This window comes from Atractosteus spatula, chromosome 4, assembly GCF_055471065.1.
Source record: "Atractosteus spatula isolate fAtrSpa1 chromosome 4, fAtrSpa1.hap1, whole genome shotgun sequence".
NCBI lineage: Eukaryota > Metazoa > Chordata > Actinopteri > Semionotiformes > Lepisosteidae > Atractosteus > Atractosteus spatula.
In genome coordinates, this window is record NC_142709.1 from 8,928,253 (window position 1) to 8,949,380 (window position 21,128).

At 39.6% G+C, this 21,128-nt stretch overlaps 1 protein-coding gene across 1 annotated transcript in view; it reads left to right on the forward strand.

Moving 5' to 3' along the window:
- LOC148835776 (ankyrin repeat domain-containing protein 10-like) overlaps positions 1-21,128 on the forward strand; it is a 48,995-nt gene that overhangs the window by 7,089 nt on the left and 20,778 nt on the right. The window contains exons 2-3 of the mRNA XM_088912616.1: positions 172-324; positions 4,360-4,451. Of these exons, the coding sequence (XP_088768742.1) occupies positions 172-324; positions 4,360-4,451 (245 nt within the window). The remainder of the gene's footprint in view (positions 1-171; positions 325-4,359; positions 4,452-21,128) is intronic.

Sequence of the window (21,128 nt, forward strand, 5' to 3'; positions counted from 1 at the left end):
GCCCCGTTCTCGGCGCGGAGCTGCCGTTCCGCCCCATCTGGGTCTGGCCCCGTTCTCGGCGCGGAGCTGCCGTTCCGCCCGGTCTCGGTCTGGCCCCGTTCTTGGCGCGTAGCTGGCCCGCAGGTGTTCGTGCGCTCACTCTGCGTGTCTCTCTCTCTCTCTCTCTCGAAGCTGGAGTGCGTGATGCAACTGGTCGGCGTCGGGAGTGGGGTGAACGCCACGACCACGCGCTTCGCCCAGACCCCAGCCCACATCGCTGCCTTCGGGGGCCACCCAGAGTGCCTGCTGTGGCTGCTTCAAGCTGGCGCTGACATTAACAGACAGGTAAGGGCCCGCGGGCGGGAGGCGGAGTGGGCTGGGCCGGTTCCGACCTCGCTCGGGAAAGAGGTCGGTGCCCGCAAGCCTGGTGGCCTTGCCATGTCGCAATTCACGTTTTACAGTTGTGACATTTGAAATAATCGGACGGTAAAAATCCATATTCCAGGCGGCAGCATAGTTCAGCGGTTACTTCTGCTGCCCCACCTGTCTTGGTTCCTGTTTTCGGTTATGGAGTTTGCTTGTTCTTCTCAGGCCTGCGTGGGTTTCGCCTGGTTGCTCCTGTTTCATCTCGCCTTTCAAATGCGTGTTGTCTAGGTTAATTCACGTATCTGAATTGACCTGGGTTGCGCCCTGCCATGGATTGGCTTCCCGTCCCGTCCAGTTATCCTGCCTTGTGCGCTGTGTTTCCAGGATAAGTCCGTGTTACTGCAGCCCTCGCCTGGAATGAGCAGTTTTTCCTTCCCCAAATGAAAGTATGGTCCCCCAAAGGCTCAATTAGACTATCGTACTTCCATGGCTGCTCCAGTTAAAGATACTCAGGTGTTTAGGTGCATTTTAATGACTTGTTTTCTCATAGACCTCATAGTACACTCGTTCCCCGGTACAAGAACGTTCGGTATTCAAATTTTCACTAATCCAAGCGTGAAGAATTCGTGCCTTGTAATTCGTTATAAGAACGAAATTTCCCTAATCTGAACTTTGAAGTTTGTAAGTGACCGACTTTGGACGTGAACATCTCAATTCAGCGCCACCGAACAGCTGCTTGTTTCTGCGTGGGCACAAGGCTTCTTGGCTAAGGATGCCATGAGGCAGCAGTGCTTTGTTTATGAGCACAGCGAAAGCTTGTGCTCTCATTTTCAAAGTGTTCTTTTGTGGTTATTTTGTATGGGCCCTAAGGAAGAGTTTGCTTGTTTCACGTATTTTATGTAATTCTGACTAGTTTTTATTTTTCTTGTCAACTCTTTGGTGTAATAGTCGACAACAGTATGCACATTGTTCTATTCGATCGCTTGGATAGGATAATGAAAAATGTAAATATGGTATATCATTAATTATTTTACAGCTATAGTTGGCTTATTAGAGTAGAACTGCATTGTTCACTAAGCTTGCTATAATGGTGTATGATGTGTTTAGAGTGGTTTTTAAGTGAACTTGTCTGTGGTTTGGAATGGGGTGGAATTTTCCCCACAAGAAATAATGGAATTTTTATTTTCGATTTACCATCTCCTGCCTTTCGAACGGGAAGGAACGCATTGGGTTCGAATATCGGGGTACGAGTGTGTATTTATTAGTGGGACGATTGTGTCCAACTGGCACTTAACGTTTGTACACTGTGGGGTGGAGTTTGTTTAGGGATCCCAGGGTCAAACCGAAACATCCCTGCCACTCGGTTTGTGGTTTCCAAATGAAAATGGCTGAGGCTGTGAGACGAGTCAATCCAATTAGAAAGGCTCAGCTGCAGGTCTGGAGCCAAGAAGGCTTCACAGGAGAAACCCGGGCTCTTTCTTCAGACAAGCAGTTTAAGTCCACCCCCTTAGCTCTGGAAAATGTTCAGACTGCTAAAAGAGAAAAGCTTGTCTGAGCTCATAACAGGGGCCATGTGTGAGGAAGGTGCATCCTTAAGTATTTAAATCAGTTCTGAGAAGTCTATCTGAACTTAGCGAGTTCATGTTGCGCAAAATAAGTTTCGTGAAAGTCATTGCTTTAAGTGACAGTGGAGAAATAAATTGTATTTTAAAGGTAAGTTTCTAATCTAAAGTGTTTTTTTAGCTGTATCCCCATGTCAGGTATTTGTCAGGCAAGACTGCAATTGTAATGGAGTTTGTGAAGCAGTTACATGCGTGTTTATTTATTGTGGAAGTGTCATTTGATCTATGTATACTCCATGTATTTGGGGCAGTGTATATGTTTTTTACTGTTTTTGCAATGATGGAGTTATATCTTCTTTCCGTTGTACTGGATGAACCGCAGAAGGATGGGGAGCTGAGCAAGGCCATGACTGTCTCCATTGTAATTGCACACTCCTTGTCTCCTGGGGTCAGTCATTGTGCAGAGCTGCTTTTGCAGCCGTTTTTCACTCCAGCAAATGGAGAGTAATCACCATTCAGTTCTGCACTGCAGCACCTGAGGCAAGGATCCTGGTCACGGGGGCAGTAACTAATTTGCTTTAATGGTGCAATATTTATGGCCACCCGACAAGACATGGGGTTTGAAAAAGGGACCGTTTTTCTCCTACCACAGAGGTGACAGTCCTGGTGCCAGGGGGGTGGGGTGTCTGCAGGTTTTCAAGGTCTGTTAAAAGCAGTAATACCTAAAGAGATGGGAGAAGCTGCTAAATCAGTCCTCTTAAGCCAGTAACACACTGGTGTAGCTTGTTAGGAGCCAAGCTGAAATGTAACCTCAGAAACGTACTGGCCCCCAAGGACCAGGACTGGGCAACCCTGCTGTAGAGACCTGCAGGAGTAAATGCCTGCTTTTTGACAGGTGTAGATTTATAATATGGTTTTGTGATCTTGAAAAATGGGATTTGGCTCTTCACACAACTAAGGTGCCATACATTTGGTGAAGAGCATGCGATGTTCTCAGAATAGTGATTCTCAAGAATCCCAATGTATTATGTATTGGAAGGGACCCACGTAATCCATCAACAAAGCTGTTCAGTAGCCATTGTGCACCAGCAGCCCAACTACACGGCAACAGAAATCAGAAACTGCATCATTAGTTAAAGGGGAATTTTAGTCTGCTGATTGTCCCCAGTATTGGAGTAAACATCTCTGCTCTTTCAAAGAATTCCATAAGATTTTTAGTAACCTGGTAGTCAGGACTTCAGTTTAATAAGTTATCTAACGTCCAGCACGTACTACAACACAATGTCCCCTGTCTCTATAACATGCGCTGGTGTGGAAATTCTGCTTGAGAGGGAAGAGTGCCACCTACTGGTTAACTAGCACTCCCTGCAGCAGCAATCTGGTTTATCCTGAAGGTCTCCTGTTCCAGTACTGACCAGGCCTAGCCTTGTTTAGCTTGTAAAATTTGACAAGATCAGCCTACAGGGTCATAATTTCATGACCGTACTGTTTTTAACCCTTTGTTTGCTGTCCGTCTTATCATTTAAAGATGGCTTTTATCTGCAGCAAAAGATCTGTAAGGATATATTGCAAAATTGTCAAATAAGAATCAGTTGCTGATCTGTAATTGGAAGTGCTGAACTATCCTCTCCAATCAGCAAAAATGGCCAGATTTGGACATTTTAATGCAAGCAATGAATCTGTGCTTTATTGCTTACTTCCCATATTGCACATACTTTTGTGCAATATGGGAAGCCCTTGTGTATTGCCTGTTGGCATTCTACTTTCTATATGTAGTGCATTGACATTCCAGGTACTTCTGTTGACAGTTCAGACATGCATATTATTTGATTTGCAAAACAAAGGAATAGAAGTCAAATTTAAAATGTGTGAGAGTTATGTCCCTTGCAGAACTGGGATACGAAAAGATGATGGTGGTGGCACATGGTGACTTCCGGTTCCATATTAGAAGAGATTTTAGTATGGAGTCTCTAGCCCGGTCCTCACAGGGACAGACAGCAAGGTTAAGAATTGGGACAGTGTGTTTATCTGTTCAAGTCTGCATCCACCAGCTTAAAAATGTTATTAAAATATTTCACTGGGATGGCCTGGGATGGGAAAGGAGGAAAGGCAGGCAGGCAGGCAGATGGGTTTCTCCTTTACAGACTTGGATAAATTGGTTTCGTACCCTGATGGAGCACCAGGTCTATGAAGAAGAGTTAGCACATAAGGGTGGAAAAATGTGGAACATTATCTGCATGTTACTGTTATCAGCGCAGTTAGATGCAATGTTGAGTATTGTCAATAGAAGTATGGGTGAAGATAGACAGCAGGCAGACAACAGAGGTGAAAGTGGACAAGCTCATTCAGAACTGACCAACTGGGAAGAACAGCCACCCGCTAACACCATGGCGCTCCAGTCCTCAAAGGGAACATCAGCTGGGTCCTGAAAGTGTCTGTCTTTTCTTTGCAGGATTACGTGGGTGAAACCCCAATTCACAAGGCAGCCCGCTCTGGCAGCATGGAGTGTATTAATGCTCTTTTATTGCAAGGAGCAAAAGCAGAGTAAGTCTTGAGAGTGCAACATGCACACAGTCACTGTGATGCTCATCACTTAGTTCTGGAACCATAATGAAATGATTTCTTAAGGATTAACACATGTTGTATTGATTTTACTTACGTGTTAAACTCTTCTGGTAGAAGGTGATTGTGAAGTATTTTTTAGAATGTAATATTGCATGAATTTGTGTATAGTTGAGAAGCACCTTTTTACCCACTGATAAGTGTCTAATTCTAATTACTTTTAATAGGGGGAAAATGCACATTTCTTCATTTTTATTGTTAAATGCGAGCAGAAGCATCTTTGATTCTGGCTGCAGCGCACTGATAAAGATTTCATAAATGTTTAATTACAATTGGCATTTTTTGGGGGGAAAAAAAGATTTTATTTACTCACGCTGAGATTAACTACCTGTATTCTCAAAAAAGTAAAAAAATATTACCAGCACAACAGACAAAATTGATTTTTATGCGGTACGTCCTGTTTTCTGCAGAATAATATTCTCTTTAAACATCTATCCCTGAGACGCTTTGCCCATGTCTCTTCCCAATCCTGGAAAGACTCCAGCCTGCTTCTGAAGGTAGTGGATAAGGAGAAGTACAAGAGCTCCGAAGTCATTGATTCTGTTTGCCACTATTTTACACCGGGAAGATGCTTCAGTGCGTAGGAACAACTAAAGGTTAATTCCATGCTGACATGTATAAAGAAAGAAACACATTCTGGCTCTTAGGATTTAAGCACAGCTGAGGACAGCTTAACAAAATGTCTGAATTTTAGCTTGGACTTAACCTTTACTTACTTACTACATCATTTGTTGTTTGTGATTACAGGCTTTGAAATTCAGGTTATTTGAATGTTCCTCACACGAAACACATTGGCTGTTTCTTGTGAAATGAACGTTTTTCCCTTTCAAAGGTGGGTGTAATAGAGGAAGCAATCGGGACAGTTCATTTGGTTATAGTTCCTCTCCAGTACCATGAGAAGCTGGCAGGTTCTTTTAACTCCGGGGAATGGTGATAAGAGAGACTTGGTTTTATGACTGGTGTACTTGTATAAAAAGCAGTTTTGTGTGTTTACTGCTTATGTTTGTTAAGGTTTCCAGGGTAAAGTATTAAACCATGCCCTTAACAAAATGGGTGGCAGTACTACAATTGTAAAGATTAATTGATTTTATGTGATAGATAAGCCTGCAAGATATGTTATCGCAGCAAACATGATAATGCCGAGGTCATTTTGTGTAAGGGCTGGCCTGACATGGTTAACATGATGTCTGTGTGAGTAAATAGATCAAAATAACTTGAAAATCCTAAAGTATTCCATGTGTTATTAATTACTTCTTTAATCCAATCTGTATTTAAACCATGCAAAGTAATATTTGTATAGAACCATAGATAAATTGATTTGCTTAAAGATCTTTTGGTCTCATGAGACAAAGTTTCCTTGTCTGTTTCCATGTTCTGATTTCATTTTTTGTCACAGTCATTGTTTTGAATGATGTGTAAAATTAAATTTGAATCTTGCACATATCCTGCAGTAGTGTGACCAGACATGTAGCTTTAAATATAAAGTATAAAGTTGCTTTGATGGAGATGTTTTTATTATTTTATACTCCTTCTAGACTGAATAAACTGTGGGGGAAAAAAATTGGAATATGAAAACAAACAATGAAGTGCCGAGTACTAAATTTGCGGACGGAAGGTTTAAGCCATAAGCCTTCTAAATCATTAACTCAGTCACTTATTCTTCTGCCTGTAGTTGTCATTACCTTGTCAAATCCTGGGATTGAAACTGGCCTCAGGGCTTTGCAGGTTTTGTTCTTTGGGGTCATAATAGAATGTGCATGGCCCAAATTTTGTTTTATTTTTAACACGGGTTAACATCAACAGATATCGCTTATAATGGAGTGTGTTCATTGCAAGGCATGATTCCCTGCCTTTATTTTCCATTCGTGCATTTTTTCAGTACATTTTGCTGGTTAGCTGCGTTTTATGTGGACTGGTTATCGGGTCTGGAGTTTTTGAATTTTCCCACATCACTACTAGGCCAATAAAAGGGATTTTGTGATACTTTTCAGATAAAGATTGCCAACAGTTTTCTAAGCGTGTGAAAATTAGTAAATGTACAGATTTCTGGAGATATGTTTGTGTTGCTATGAAGTATTTAGCGAAACAAAATATGGGTGACATTTAGAATGGCAAAAAAGTATTAGATCTTGTATAAAAGCCATTAATTGGAAAAACTAAGCATATAAAAACCCTTCAAAATTTAAACAAACTTGTCCTTCATACTTTTTGCCTCCCTCCCCCCCTTTCGTATTTCTTGAGGTTATTATAAATATTTAAACGGGAGCCAATCTGGCTGAAAGTTTTTCTCCTTAAAAGTGAACTAGGTCATGGAAATTTTCAGTGAAAATTATTAATGGTTTTTAGAGTCATACCCAGCCTTACTACACAAGGGATAACTGGACTTATGTTAGGTTACTGTGTACTGGTTGCTATGAGTTATTCCAAAGTTCATAATGATCCACAACTATGTCCCTTTACTGATTACATTTACCACAAGGGAAGGAGTTGCTTTAACGCAGTGGTTCTCAAACTTTTTGGACCAAGTACCACCCCTAATCCAACCAAAGCATCCAAGTACCACCTACAAGTCATCTTCTCATAGGAACCCCAGAAATTCTCAATGACCAACATGAGCGTGCGTGCACACACTCACACATACATATAATAAATATTATAATAATAAACTTAATTTGATATAGCGCCTTTAAAGGTGGCTTCTCAAAGTGTTTTACAGAAAAAAAAACATTAACAACAACTCATAAAAAAGCACCATTTCAGTGAGAGGGGTGAGCCTGTTTAGTTGAGCAAAGCAGATGTGAATTAATTTTTCGAGCCTTGATACAATTCACAACAGAGTCTAACAGATTTTAAATCGTCAGGCATTTTCTTGACGGCAAAGGTCTCGCGGTGGATGTTGTAATGCGTACATTAATTTCTGGAGCAACCTCTCTAATTCGTGCAACTACACCGTTATGTCGGCTTGTCATTGCTCTAGCACCGTCTGTACAAACTCAGACGCATTTTATCCAGTCGAGGCCATTCTCTTCGATAAATTCATTCAGAAGCTGAAATATGTGCTCTCCTGTAGTTCCTGTTGGTAGCGGTTTACAGAACAGAAAGTCTTCATGGGACATGCCCTCAAACTTGTATCTAACGTAAACGAGCAAATTGGCCAAATCGACTACAGACTCAGTGTACTTTTGATATAATCCTTCATTTCAATAATTCTATGAATGACTGTGTCTTTCAGGGGGAGGGGGGCAGCAGGTCGAGCTGTTTAGCAGCTTTTTCTCTACACATAATACGTGTCAGCTCTTTTGCCAACGGTAAATAAGGTTCTTCAGAAATAGTGTACTGTAGCTTACCTGATTTAGCAGTCTGCAAGCTTGCATTTTTCCGCGTTTCCGTTTTTATTTCCGTATTTATTTAAAGTTTTTATTTCATGCGCATGGGAGCGAAACACAGAGACGCTCGGTGTATTTTTCTCAAATTAGAACAGTTCTTAAATATTTTTCTGTTATCACGCTTTCGTGTGCTCACAAGATTACCTGCGTTCGTAGCACGCATTTCTATGCATTCCTGTGTTTACAACGTTGGCATTGTTCCAAAATCTCGCACATTCTCCTTTCTCCCTATTTGCTGGAGATACAGTAGCTTTTTTTAAATACAATTGGTCATTTGCATCCGTAGCACGCATTCCTATAGAGTGGTATAGAATTACAGAGTATCTCTTGTGTCCACTGAAGTATTAGCGCGCACTGTATCGTAGTACGTAGGCTGCGTATTCGACACGTATTAAAATACAAAATATGAAAACCCGTCCCGATTTTTCAGCGCACACGACACAGTTCCAGGGTCATTTGGCGTACCACCTGGCGGCACTCCACGTACCACTGCCGGTACGCGTACCACAGTTTGAGAACCACTGCTTTAACGTATTTAGTATGCAGTACAATTTAATCCTCCTTGCGTTTTCCACATAGTTGGTCCATGTCTCACCATCTACTCTCGAGTCGGCAAACACACTTCAGCTCTGTTCAGCAACAGGATTAGCCTAATGCACACAGAAGCTGGTTTCTCCTTAACGTGCATAGTACTGAAAAAATGTATGAATTGAAAGTACTATAAAAGGCATTTTCTTCTTGCAGTTATTTTTTTCCCCCCCATTATAAGTGATGAAGTTAATGTGATGATGAAGCTGTAAATGTAAAATTTCACGAGGCGTTTTGTTTGGGGAAAAACTACGCCATGCCTGGTTTTTGAGTGCCGATTTTGGTTTTGTCAGCACTGGGGCTGAGTAAGTGATGCATTCCTCGCTTGAAACATGTGGTGCTCCCCTTAAGAAGACCACTTCAGAGCTGTTCCTTTTCATTGACAAGTAGTGTGCAGCAGTGTCCTGGAATAAACTTGCAATTGAAGTACTAATCTTTCCAGTTTTCATTGCAAGAGACGTTTCAGTTTGGTTTTCAAGTACTGAGTTTCCTGTATTGAACTGGACAAAATTGAGTAGGTTTCACCCCAGCTGTAAATAGTCCACCATGTATGGATGCTTGGTGCTAAAAGACGTGACCTCTCTTTAAAACGGGCGGTCACTTGTTAATATTTGAGCTGTCAGCATTTCTTGTCCTTTACATTGCTGGACTCAAGCAATGAGGGGTGGGGGGATGAAGGTTCAAATAGACAGTTTAGCGATTATTTGTTGCTGAATTTATTCTGCTTTTGTTTCTATACACCAGTGTAAGCTGTCTTTTATAATGCCATTCTGTGTTTTGGGTATTGACTTTCTCTGCAATATCTTGTCAATGAAAAGGCTTCTTTTTCTAGGAGTTGGTGAAGAGTTATTTCAGCCTCGGTGCTGCACATGCCAGGCGGGACCAGGGCAGCTGCAGTCCTTTGAGAGCCATGGCGTCTGCTCAATCTCGTTCCACCTCAGCTCTTCCTTCATTCAACAGCTCTAAAAGTTTACATTTTAAGCAGTCGCCCATTGACGAGTACCCGTAGAATTGTGCAGGACTATGGCCGTGGAGAGCTGGAGTTGCCCATCCCATCTTGAGACTGTAAGAACAGGCCTGTAAACCCCGATGCGAAACCCATTGTGGCTGCAGGAGAATACCTGACTGAAGCCAAGAGGCAGATGATATGCATGATAGATCTCATAGTGTGGTATCATATATTGACATCAGTACGTTTTAAAGAAGGGTGTGGGGTGAAAATGACTTAATTCACAGAAGGAGCTGAAACGCCGAGCGATACAGGCATGGAGGAGGACGCTGACCTGCAGTAAGTGCCAGTTGCCATTTATCTGTTTTTCCCCAACAGTCGGCACCTTCACGGTCGAGCACTTAGAAAAGCACAAGATTGCTCTTTGCAGCTTTTACCAGAATTTTACTAAGCTGAGCTTTTGGATTTATATTTTAGGGGGGCTTCTTACGGTGGTGGTGGTTAGCTTTTCCTTTTGCAGATGTAGAGTTTCACAGTTGACGTTATTTGCTTTGCACTCGCACTGAAGACCTTTGTCATACAGACTGTTAGCAGTTCGCTAGTTCTTTTGCAGTATGAAGACGGCTGATTCCGTGTGGAATTGAGGTTGCTGCTGGCTCTGGGCGAGCTGTGAAGTCACTTTTGGCAAGGAAAACGAATGTTTTCCATAAAACTAAGGCCTTGAACAGTGCTAATTTCTTTGGTAGTCGAATGAATAGTTTAGTTATATTAAAACTGAAAAACTAAATTTAATAGAGCTCTTTTTAGTATTTTAAGGACACGTATTGTGTCCTTAAAATACTAAATATTAATACACGTATATTATTAATACACAATACACGTATTGTGTATTGTGGCAGTGAGGAGACTGGTGTACAAACGTACCTTTTAGTGCACAAGTTTGTAACCCTTCTGTTATTTCAGTGAAAAATGCTTTTATTTACAAAGGTGTTTCCAAAGTAGTAATAAGAGGACTTTTGCATATTTCATTTTGAGCATTTGTTGTCCAGAAGATGTTTGGATTTTTTTTCCCCACTCACATTCTGCCTCAGTTTTAGATTCAGATGTAAGAGTGCCTGAAAATGGGCTTCAAGCAGAAACTTTCCATATCTGTAATACCTGTGTGAATTAAAGCACCTGGCATTTTAAACTGAAGTCCATGCTTAAAAGGGGAAAAGGTTCTTATTGGGGCAAAAAGGTTTAAAAAATGAAATAGAATTGAATAAGTCTCCACCCCCTGAGTTAATACCTGGTAGAAGTACCTTTGGCAGCCATTGTGTACCTCAGTGAGTCTGCTGATACAGGTCTCTACCAGCTTGGCATACCTAGATTTGGCAATATTGGATTTTCTTTTACTGAACTGTTGCTCTGTCAGGTTCCTTGGGGAGTGTTGCATCTTTAAGTCATGCCACACATTTTCGATTGGATTAAGGTTATGCTTTTGTTCCTTAGCCACTCCAGCTTGGCTTTGGTTGTGTGATTTGGTCACCTCACAGGCTGAAAGGTGAAATTCTTCCCCATTTCTGCTTTCTTGCGGAGGGCAGCAGGTTTTCCTCAAGTATCTCGCTTCCTACATTTTGACTTCTTGAGAAGTGCCCCATTACTTGCGTTGTGAGAAACATTTCCACAACGTGATGCTGCCTTGACTATATATTGGCAACCTTCCTGCGTATAGACCACATCTGTGGAGCGCTTGAGATACTGTTGTCTCATGTACACTTTGACCAGTTGTGGCCATAAAAGCCTGTAGCTTTTGGCCTCTTGGTAGCCTCTCTGCTCAGTCTCCTTGTTCAGCCAACCAGTTTTGAGGAAGAGCCTGATCTAGGTAAGGTGGTACCATAAACATTCCCCTGGACAGTGCTTCACAAGGTGTTCAATGCCTATGAATTATTTCTACCTACTCCCTGATCTGCGCCTCACCTGTGCCTTTTGAAAGCTCCTTGGTGCTCATGGTTGAGTCTTTGCTTTGACATGCACTACCCAGCAAAATGAACCTAAGGAACTCCTGAATTTATTCTGAAATCATGAGTGTCATTATAATTTGATATGCGTGAGTTGCCAATTAATGTGCTCTGTGATTTTGAGCCAATTTAGGATTGCTATTTAAAGAGGGGTAAGACAGGTAGACCCTTATCCTACCAAATTATTTAATTAAAATAAACATTTAAACATTTCAATAACTGCATTTTAATTCCAGGCTATAAGTCAACAAAAAGATACAATTTTGAAAGGGGGTATAGACTTTCTATAACCACTGTATAAAGATGAGGCTAGTATAGATGCTGCCAAAGAGCAGTTTTTTTTCCTTCCCAAAATTTATAATATGGAGAACTGAAGTATCATGGAAACTATTTTAGCAGATACCAAAAACTTTCATTTCAAATCACTTAGACTTATTTGAAAAGGATTAGTCTACAGTTCATGGGATTCTGGATGGACAGGTTAATTCTACCTATTGAGCTGAATGCTCAGTATGTATGCCTTTGTGGAAACACATGAAAGTATGGTATTTCAATGTCTAAAATGTATTCTAAATGACTTAAGCACTTTACTTAGAGAATCCAAATGTGATTTGTGACTGTCTCTTGGCACAGAAATGCTGAATGAAACGTTTCTTCATCTGTTTCCATAAATGCACAGCTTGCTAAGATGTGTAAGCTCTCTCTGTGATGGGATTCTTTTAAATAACTCAAAATCAGAGCTAAAGTGCTTGGCAGAGGTGATCCATTTCTTGATAGAATCAATAAAGGCAGTTAAAAGACTGTATAGAGTATTCTGCTGTGATCACATAATTATGGAAGCCTCTAATTTAAAATTCTATACAATAATTTAATATATGATCACTATATAGACTGATGTAAAAATATTCCCATACACTGTCATTAACATTAGAGGGAGAGATTATAAAGGCAAGAACCAAACTAGGTGAATTCTGTTTTCTACTTGGATTAAAGTTTGTTAGATATCAGTTACAGGAATCAACATTTCACCTTTGGTAGTAAATTAGCCAGTAGATTGCCTTTTGCTGGACTGATTGATGACTAGTTTCCAACTTGGTGTCGCTGGAGGAGTTGAAAAGGTGTTAATTGCAGGCAGGATAGCTCACCATGTGTAAGAAGCTATAGAGACACAATGCACTGGATATTTGTGAATGGTGAAGTCCTTTTTCTATTTGGGTATTCGAAATCCCCCTGCGGCATTGACCAAGTCAACGCAGTGGGCTTCTTCAAAACCAACAGTGAAACAAGTGGGAATTGTGTGGAAGTGCGTTTAAAACCAGGGTTACAGGAGTATGGAACAAGCAACCCAGCCATTGGGTTGAGTTTGAAACCCTATCTTCTTTCGGAGACGCGGGTGGATGAGATTCCTCAGTCAATTGGCCACTCACAACCAGACGAGCTAGAAGAGCCGAATGACTCGTCAGTGGCATAACATTACAAAATGGCATTGGAAGTAGATTTTTAAAGGCAGAAGATAAAAAAAATTTAAGTTGGTTAATTGACCAGAAATACTAATTTACTGCATAATTATAAAGACTTCACTTCATCTCCAGCTTCTGTATTTTTTCCACTTTGTTAAATTATTTTATAAGATTTTCTGTACGGGTGGATTTTTAAATCGCATTACACAAAGTTATTTTAAAACAGTCTGTCCTAATTTGCCACATTGAAAAGAAGTTAGTCCTCCGACTGTAGATGTTTTGCATTTAGGATAATATTAGTGAAAGGTCAATATTAACAATTTTTTTACAATTAGCAATGCAGCTAATATTTTAACAGCATTTGTCTCTTAAGTAATAAAACCCTTATTGAAGGGAAAGGATTTAAAGGCCTTTTGATCAGTGTGCTGAATGATTACTGTTTAATTTTTTCACATCCAGAAGCTTAATATTTAACAATAGAGGTATCGTTAAGTTTGCCTTCTTTCTGCCTCAGAACTCTTGCTCAAGTGAGGGTGCTCTTTCTCCTTGAATTACTTGTGATGCAGAATATGAGCATATCTAAGAAAAGATTCCCAGGAAACAAGTCTTGGACCAGATGATTTTGTTTGTATCAAGGCCCAGTTTTTTTGTTGTGCGAGGAGGAATTTAAATGTGGAGGAAGGAGATGGAATTTTGTTATTAAGGCCAGTTATACACATACACATGTCTGCTATGACAGTGCTAAAGAAGAATATTTCACGTGATTTAATCAGACAGGAGGAAACAAAACCCTGGCAAACTGGGAATGCTTTGAGATAGGGTGTCAGATCTGTACAGTTTTTCTAGGAGGCACCATAGACAAGTGTAACCTTTGAAGAAAGGGTATCCTCATTAGTTGTCTAAGGCCCAATGGAATTGTGAGGTGGTGGATCTAGATCATGAAATGCAGAGTTCCTGAATGTAACAAAGTGAAGATTGTGGCGCATGATCTTTATACACTGAAGAAAAGGCTTTGTTTTCCCCATCAAATCGTGAGACCTTTTCTCTTCTTAAACATATAAGGTCATTGGGATATTTTTTTAAAACAATGATTTCTTTTTAACTGCATCGTTACTTGTTGTTACAAGAAGGGGCTTTTATATTTGCGAGGAAGCCAAGACTGTAGTGTTGTGATTTCTAAGTGTCTGGTTCAAATCTTAAACCTTGTTAGGTCTTTAAGATGACCAAAATGAAAGGTGCCGACTGTTGTTGGAGGGGATGTTTTCTTTCCAGGATTTGAGAAAGAAAAAACAGATACATGGCATTTGGACAGCTGGTCAGCTCTTAAGGTTTGTATTGGTTTAAGAACCTGCTTGCTGGTATGTAAAATGTTTTTTCTCTCCATTACGAAAATGTATATATGAATGATGAAATGTGCATTTTAGAATTAGCCATTATATCTGGTATTTTTTTAGAGTTGTCTTTATTGCTCTTGTTTATTTTAGTAATACTGCAAGTAAAGTCAGTTTTTAAGCATGTCAAAGTATTTTGTGACCCACTGTTGTTTCCTTTAACAGCTTTAGTACGTAATTTACATTGTGGAAGGTAATAAACTGAAAAGTTGAGTTTGAGACAAGGTAATGCGCGTAAACCATGAGAATAGTCAGGGAATAAAATAATGTTCTTTGTTATTTTTTCCCTTGTTTTTTTTCTCTGCCATTCAGTATTTATCACATTTATAACCCTCATTTAAAAGCAAAACCCATAAAAATATAGGTTACTATTTAGACATTTTCATGGGAAATTTTATTACACAAATGATCTGTACTCTTGCCAGTTCCCTCCTTTGAACAGAGATTTCATCTTTTGAGTAAACAAAGGAAACTCTGTTGCAGGGACCCTAGCATTCCAATATTCTGATCTAAAATTGTTGAAGAGGTTTTATTTTTTACTTAACTCTTACTGTGCTAAACCATTTTCTTGAAGTTACAGACTTCCTCTGGAGGTTTCGTGTTCCACTGGTTAGTGTCCTTACCCACAGAGACAGGTCTCGAAACCGGTGCAGGTTGGGAGATAAGAGTTCTGTCAGATGGTAAACGAACCAACAAGAACCTTAAAACTGTTGCTTTATAATCTATATGAACTAGTAAAGAAGTATCCAATATATCTGTTTTTTAAGGTGACTCTGCAGGAAGGTTTAAGGATGCCATCATTTCTGATGCTTCTAAATCCCAAAGCTTTGTTAATACTCCGTTATTTTATTTCAGTCTCTGTGTTGTCCTGTTTATTTACAGGATAGCACTTGAATCCTTTTTCAGTCATCCCCTTTCCCTTCTTAATTCAGAGGGGGAAATGTTGGGTCTGAATGATGCATGTGCCACTGATCTATGCTAATTCCTGTGACAGTGTCATTTTTTTGTACCTGCACCTGTCCATAACTACGTTGTTCTGTGCCAGAGGTGATGCAAGCCTGCAATGATACAATACTCCACAGCTCACCATACGCTGCTGCTTTTGAGAGAGAAGAGTTAACGTTTTTTTCAAGCCAACAAATATCCGAATATAACTTGGTTCACTGCTGCACTAATTTCAAAGATGCAAAGTTGTGTATTCATTTTGCCAAGTCTGATTTTAAAGACTGTCTTGTTCACTTTTAGCTGATGTACAAAAACACAAGAGTTCCTTGTCAGTTGCATTTGTGTCACCTCACTGAGAATTCCCGATTTCGATCTGCCTTTATTTTGCCAGACGTTGGGATTTAGAAGTACCAAATTTTGGATGCATGCTTATTTTTTTTATGAACTCCTGCTGTAAACTCTAAATTCGGTAGCTTGTCAGACAGCCTGTTGTACAGCTTGTATTTTTAAAATGTATTACATTTAACTGCAATTGTGTATCAAAGTACTGTTCAAAAGTCTACTAAATTATCAATGTTAATTGACCCTGTTTATATATTACTAGATTGCCATGATAATGATTACTTCCCCAATGACTGCTATTTTTAAAGTGACCATGAAATAAAAAACACTTTTGAGTAAGCAGTTTTCATTGCTGTCGTCAAATGGCAGCATCTGTTGCAGTCGAATCGTGAACTTTTCTGTTATTCTTCAGTGCGATAGGTTTCCCGTAACTCTTTCTTTACCTTCAGTCTGGTGCTTCATGTATAACTTTCACCTTTGATTCCTGTTAAGAATATTTTTCTTTTTAGTGTCGTTATAACATCTGTACCAAATGGGTTGCAAGTCACAAATTTCACGTCTGGTTTCGATTCTCATTGGTGAAAAAAAGATCTCTTACCAGAAAGCATCCCCTCCTCTGCTGTTTTCCTTCTTTCTGTTCCATCTTTTAAGTAATTATTCTTAGACCTTGTGTTCTATCCTGCCATCCCTAATGGTGCCGTTATGGAGACCAGCTTCTGGAGATGGTGGCTCTTTGCAAAGCATTCTCCCGTGTGGTTCTCTGCCCCCCGTTCATAAGAACTTGTCAGTATTTATTTTTGGATATACGATATATATATATTCCATAATTTAGTTGTTTCACTTCCTATGTTAGTTGATTGTAATCAATCTCTTCTGAATTCTGGACCACTAGTGAAGCATATTGTATTCCTTGAACGTGGCACTTTTCCCACTCACCAGTTTCCAATCCAGTGCCCTAGATTGGTGATGGGGAATACTGGATCTGCTGCCGTAGGAAGCGTCCCTCACAGGAGACCGTAAACCAGAGTCTTGTGCACCTGGTTATTAAAGATCCTGTGATGCATTGTAAAGAGTAGCTGTGTCAGCCCTGTTGTCCTGTCTGAATTTCAGTCAGAAATTGCCTAATCTGGTCCATTTGAAGTTCCTCCTTTATGTTTCAAAAATGACAGATTCTCGCTTTTCTACCTGATCTGCTGTTGTGTGTCGTAGGGTGAGCGGTCATGATTCATGTTCTACCCTTTTAGGTTGGCCTTTATTAGATCAACTTTGCTGTTTTTCTGTTTTCTCCCATAAATAGGCTTTTGAACAGTACTTAATTTACACATTGTCTGAAACCTTTCTAATGTGCTTTGATACAATGTAGTATGCATTGTCCCTGTTGATACCTCTCAGCAACAACTGATAAAGTTAGCAGAAAAAATAAAAGGGACACATTAAGAATAATCTAAATACGAACAAAATTGTTTTGGTAAGATATATTTAAAATAGTTACCAGAATAACATTGTGTTTCTAAATAAGGGTTTTATAAAATTCAGAAGAAAATCATTAATTGGGTTGGGAGAAGCCTCTAATCTCTCATTTAAAATTATTATATTTAAACAAAACTTAATTGTGAAAACATTTCTAGGTTGGTATTTAGTCCATTTTCACCCTGGCCTCTGAAAATGCCAACTAGAATTGGATCTTGGAATGCTTTTTGCTCTCATAGATCTGTCTAACCCTGAAATCCTAGTTACATGTCTTTCAAACCTGAAATCCTGTAAAAAAGCATTGAAAAACGCCAAAAAGGAACATGAAGGATGATGAGCAAAGGAAATCGTTCTGACACATTGACAGCCTGATCAACATTTAATAGCCTGAGAAGGTGGATAGCTGATCTTAAAAGTTCTGGCTCTGAGCAAGCATTGAAAGTACTTCAGGAGTGTGTGCTGGAAGTGGACACCTTGATTTCTCTAGCAAGCAGCTTAAGAGGAAGAAGTTCCGTTTCAAGATGGATAGAAATTTAGCAGCACCATTTCTCCAGACAGGAGGTGCTCGTCCTGCATCTGGTACTGCAGTGGAAGATCTAGCGGTCCCTCTGGGAAATGGAGCAGTGATCCAGAAAGGTGGCCCGCGCTGATGTGGAAGATTGTTTTTCCACGCAAATGCTGGGAACGGACACGGCAGGAGCTTTGCCGTTAAGTGACCGATTGAGACCCCTAACGGGATTGCCGTTTGCGGCACAAGGCAACGTGTTATTGGACTGATAAAAACCGCCAAAGAAACGGAAAATGTGGAACCACTGTTCCCAAATCCTAACCCTTGAGCCATAATGCTTGGTTATGTCTTAGTGAGTTGACTGACATTCTTCTCTTGGTAAGTGGCTGTTAGCCATACTTTGCTGTCCCTTGGATCAAATGCTGATCTCCAGGACGTGTTGCTCCAGTGTGACAAATTCGCCAGATGTCCACATTTGGTTAAATATTGAAGTGCAAGACAATGAAGATGGGCATAATACCAGTAGAATTTTATTTTTTTCTCTAGGGACACTTAAAACTGCAAGCCTTGCTCTCAACTTATTAATGTTAAATCATTTTCTAAAGGGATCGTCTCTGCTTCATTACACTTTCGCACTTCTTGATCCTGAAAGCCAGCAACATAGCAGAGTGTCAAGATGCATTGGTATCAATATTATAAACACAGAGAGAAAAGAGTTTTGGCAAGAAATATAGAAAAAAATGCAGTTTATTCAGAATATGTTGATTTCATGTTCCTTCATCCAGATTTTTTGTGATTATTTTAATAGTCTGCTTAACTAAAAACCTGTTTAAATTTCAGATAGGGTTTCTTTATTTGTGCAATGGTGATAACAAAGCTCAGGTTTACAATAAATAATTAGCACTTAAAAGATATTTGCTTTGGTAAATATTTTAAAAGGTCTAGTTGAAATAAAACGGGAGCAAAAAGCATTTCTAATGAAACTAATGAAGAAGATAGTAATTTGCTGTAGAACTAATTGAAACTGAATAAAGCATTGATCACTAAATTTTCTGCTATATTATGATGCATTTTGTGCATGCACCTGTCACCATCTGTTTTTGGTAAGGTAAGATTGTGGGAATGATTGTTTTCAAAGTCTAGCACAGTAAGAGTTATTTAAAAACAGATTAAATTCTTTTCTTTTGCAATTGCAAAACTGTTTTCTACTTTTCTAATTAAGAGTACAAAAAATAATATGGGTGATATTTTTCCCAAAGTTACATCTCTGGAGATGAGTCTGAACTTGCACATCTAATGAAGCACAAAGCTGTACAGGGGAAAAAATGTTATTCAGAACTTTTCAAAATCTTAAGCATAAGCCTGTTTCTGCTTGATGTTATGCTTGCTCTTGTTCTTTGCTTTTCTTACTATTGGTTTATACCACCAAGATCCCAGAATACCCCTCATAAAGGAAAACCATTCTTGTGATGTGCAAATTCTTATTCATGTTTTTTTTGTGATAGTACTGCTCTGTACTATACTGTAGTGGGGTGCTCTGAAAGCTTTGATCTGTGCCTCAATGTATAACCTGCATCAAAATGAAACTTTCCTGCTCTGTGCAGATTGATGTCTGCTCCAGCCTTACAGATGCTTACATCTCTACCGTGAACTCTCTCCTGGAGTTTACCAGGGAACTGAAAACTCCATGCCATCAGTGAGAAGATTCTGTACGAGTAAGGCACTTGGTTTCAGATTTTTTTGGCGTATACTTTCCCAGGAATTATATTGCCATTTTATTATGAGCTCTAGTGAGTCCCAGTGTGGCCACCTACACCATCAACTTAATGCCATGTCCATATGTAACTGAAGAAAACGTCAAGAAGTTTGTTGTGTACTTCCCAGAGCTGCCCTTTGAAGATCTTGGAAGATGGGATGCATCCTTAGTTTTCCTGTTTTGACACCTTGATGAAAATGCATGATTGTTTGGCACAGTACTCACACCATTCATCCCAAGAGGCTAGGTCTGCCTTGCCGGCATACATCTAAAAAGTCAGCCTTATTCTGAATAAAAGGATGGACATGCTATAAGACCCAGATTCTTCAGTGATTTGTCTCTTCACTCATCACTCATCTACTGGTGAACCCTCCAGGGCTAATTAATGTTCCATCCTTACACTACTGTGTTTCCTGACATAGGGAAGACTTGCCATTTGTGACTGGAGCACAGTTGTGGACGATGCCTGTTTTTGAACCTCTAACCTTGGAGGGGTATTTCTTCCAGACCTACAAAGATCATTTCAGAATTTGCCTTTTACTTTTTGCATTTGCTCACGATCAGCAAATGGATTGCAAGATTGATTTTGATGGCTACGATGAAGCCTTTTTTCGATGAATACGCAAAAGAGAGGCCCGTGTCACTGGAAGGATCCCGATATGTTGCTGCACCTTAAGGATTGGCAGTGGTGGTTCCAGATCTTCCGTTTTCCCTCTGTGATCCCGGGTGAAATAAAGTGTAAGTCAAGGAAGCAGTTGTGACAAGAATACGACCTCGGCATGTCTTTTCCAAGCACATTGCATTTCCAGTATGCAGTGTCTAAGGCCCTTGATGGTATTAATTCTTCCTGTCGTGAAGATTGTATGTCCCTCTTTGATCCCTAAGGTCTCTTGGTATTTTTTAGAAACATAGATGTGACGCCAACAAGAGTGATGTTCTGTAACATCTACCTTATGAGTCTTTTCATTTTAGCTTAAGTTTTTGCTTTTTCTTTAGATTTATGTCTTTTAATTAATCATCCTGCACTGCCAGGGAAGTCTAAAAGAGTGCTGTTTACAAAGGACGTTAGTAATTTGATCTCCCTTTGCTTTTCATCCTAAAGAAGAACTGGCTGTTTTTTTTTATCTTAACGGCTTGTTGCACCCACCATGAATTGTATATCAGTTGGATGATTACCTTCTCAGGATCAGATAAAGCACCGAGTTCATTATTTGCCTTTGCTTAGGAAAATTAGACGCATATAAAATTAATAGGAATATTAGCCAGCTTTCTACCAGCAAAGTTTCATTTTGCTCATTTGTGAGTTTTAAGTGAAAGTTCTGATCAAAACCTTCAGTTCACCCCCTTTTTAATAAAGGAAATATTCAGAGCCACAAGATTGTAAATGCTCATGGGCTTTTTTTAAATATCTTTAAAAAAATTACTCTTGGATTCCCTGTAGGTAAGATCTAAAAAAATCTAAATCACCATAAAAACAGATCTAAATTTTACTACTATTTACAACATTTTTCTATTTATTCAGGACATTTCAATAGTATAGATTTAGAATTAATTTGCTTAACAAAATACATTTTTCATCCCCTGCCCGCTACCTATAAATCGAAGAAACTGCATATTCTTTCCTTCTTTATGGAATTAACTCATCTTGAGCCTCTGCCTTGTTTATATGTGCTATAAGAATATAAGATATAAGAATTGAAAATCAGCAGTGTCAGACCTCATGGTTATAGTTTTTTTTAATTTTATCACAGTTTTATGCCTAGATTGATATATAATGCTGCATAGAGCAAATGTATTTTGTTTG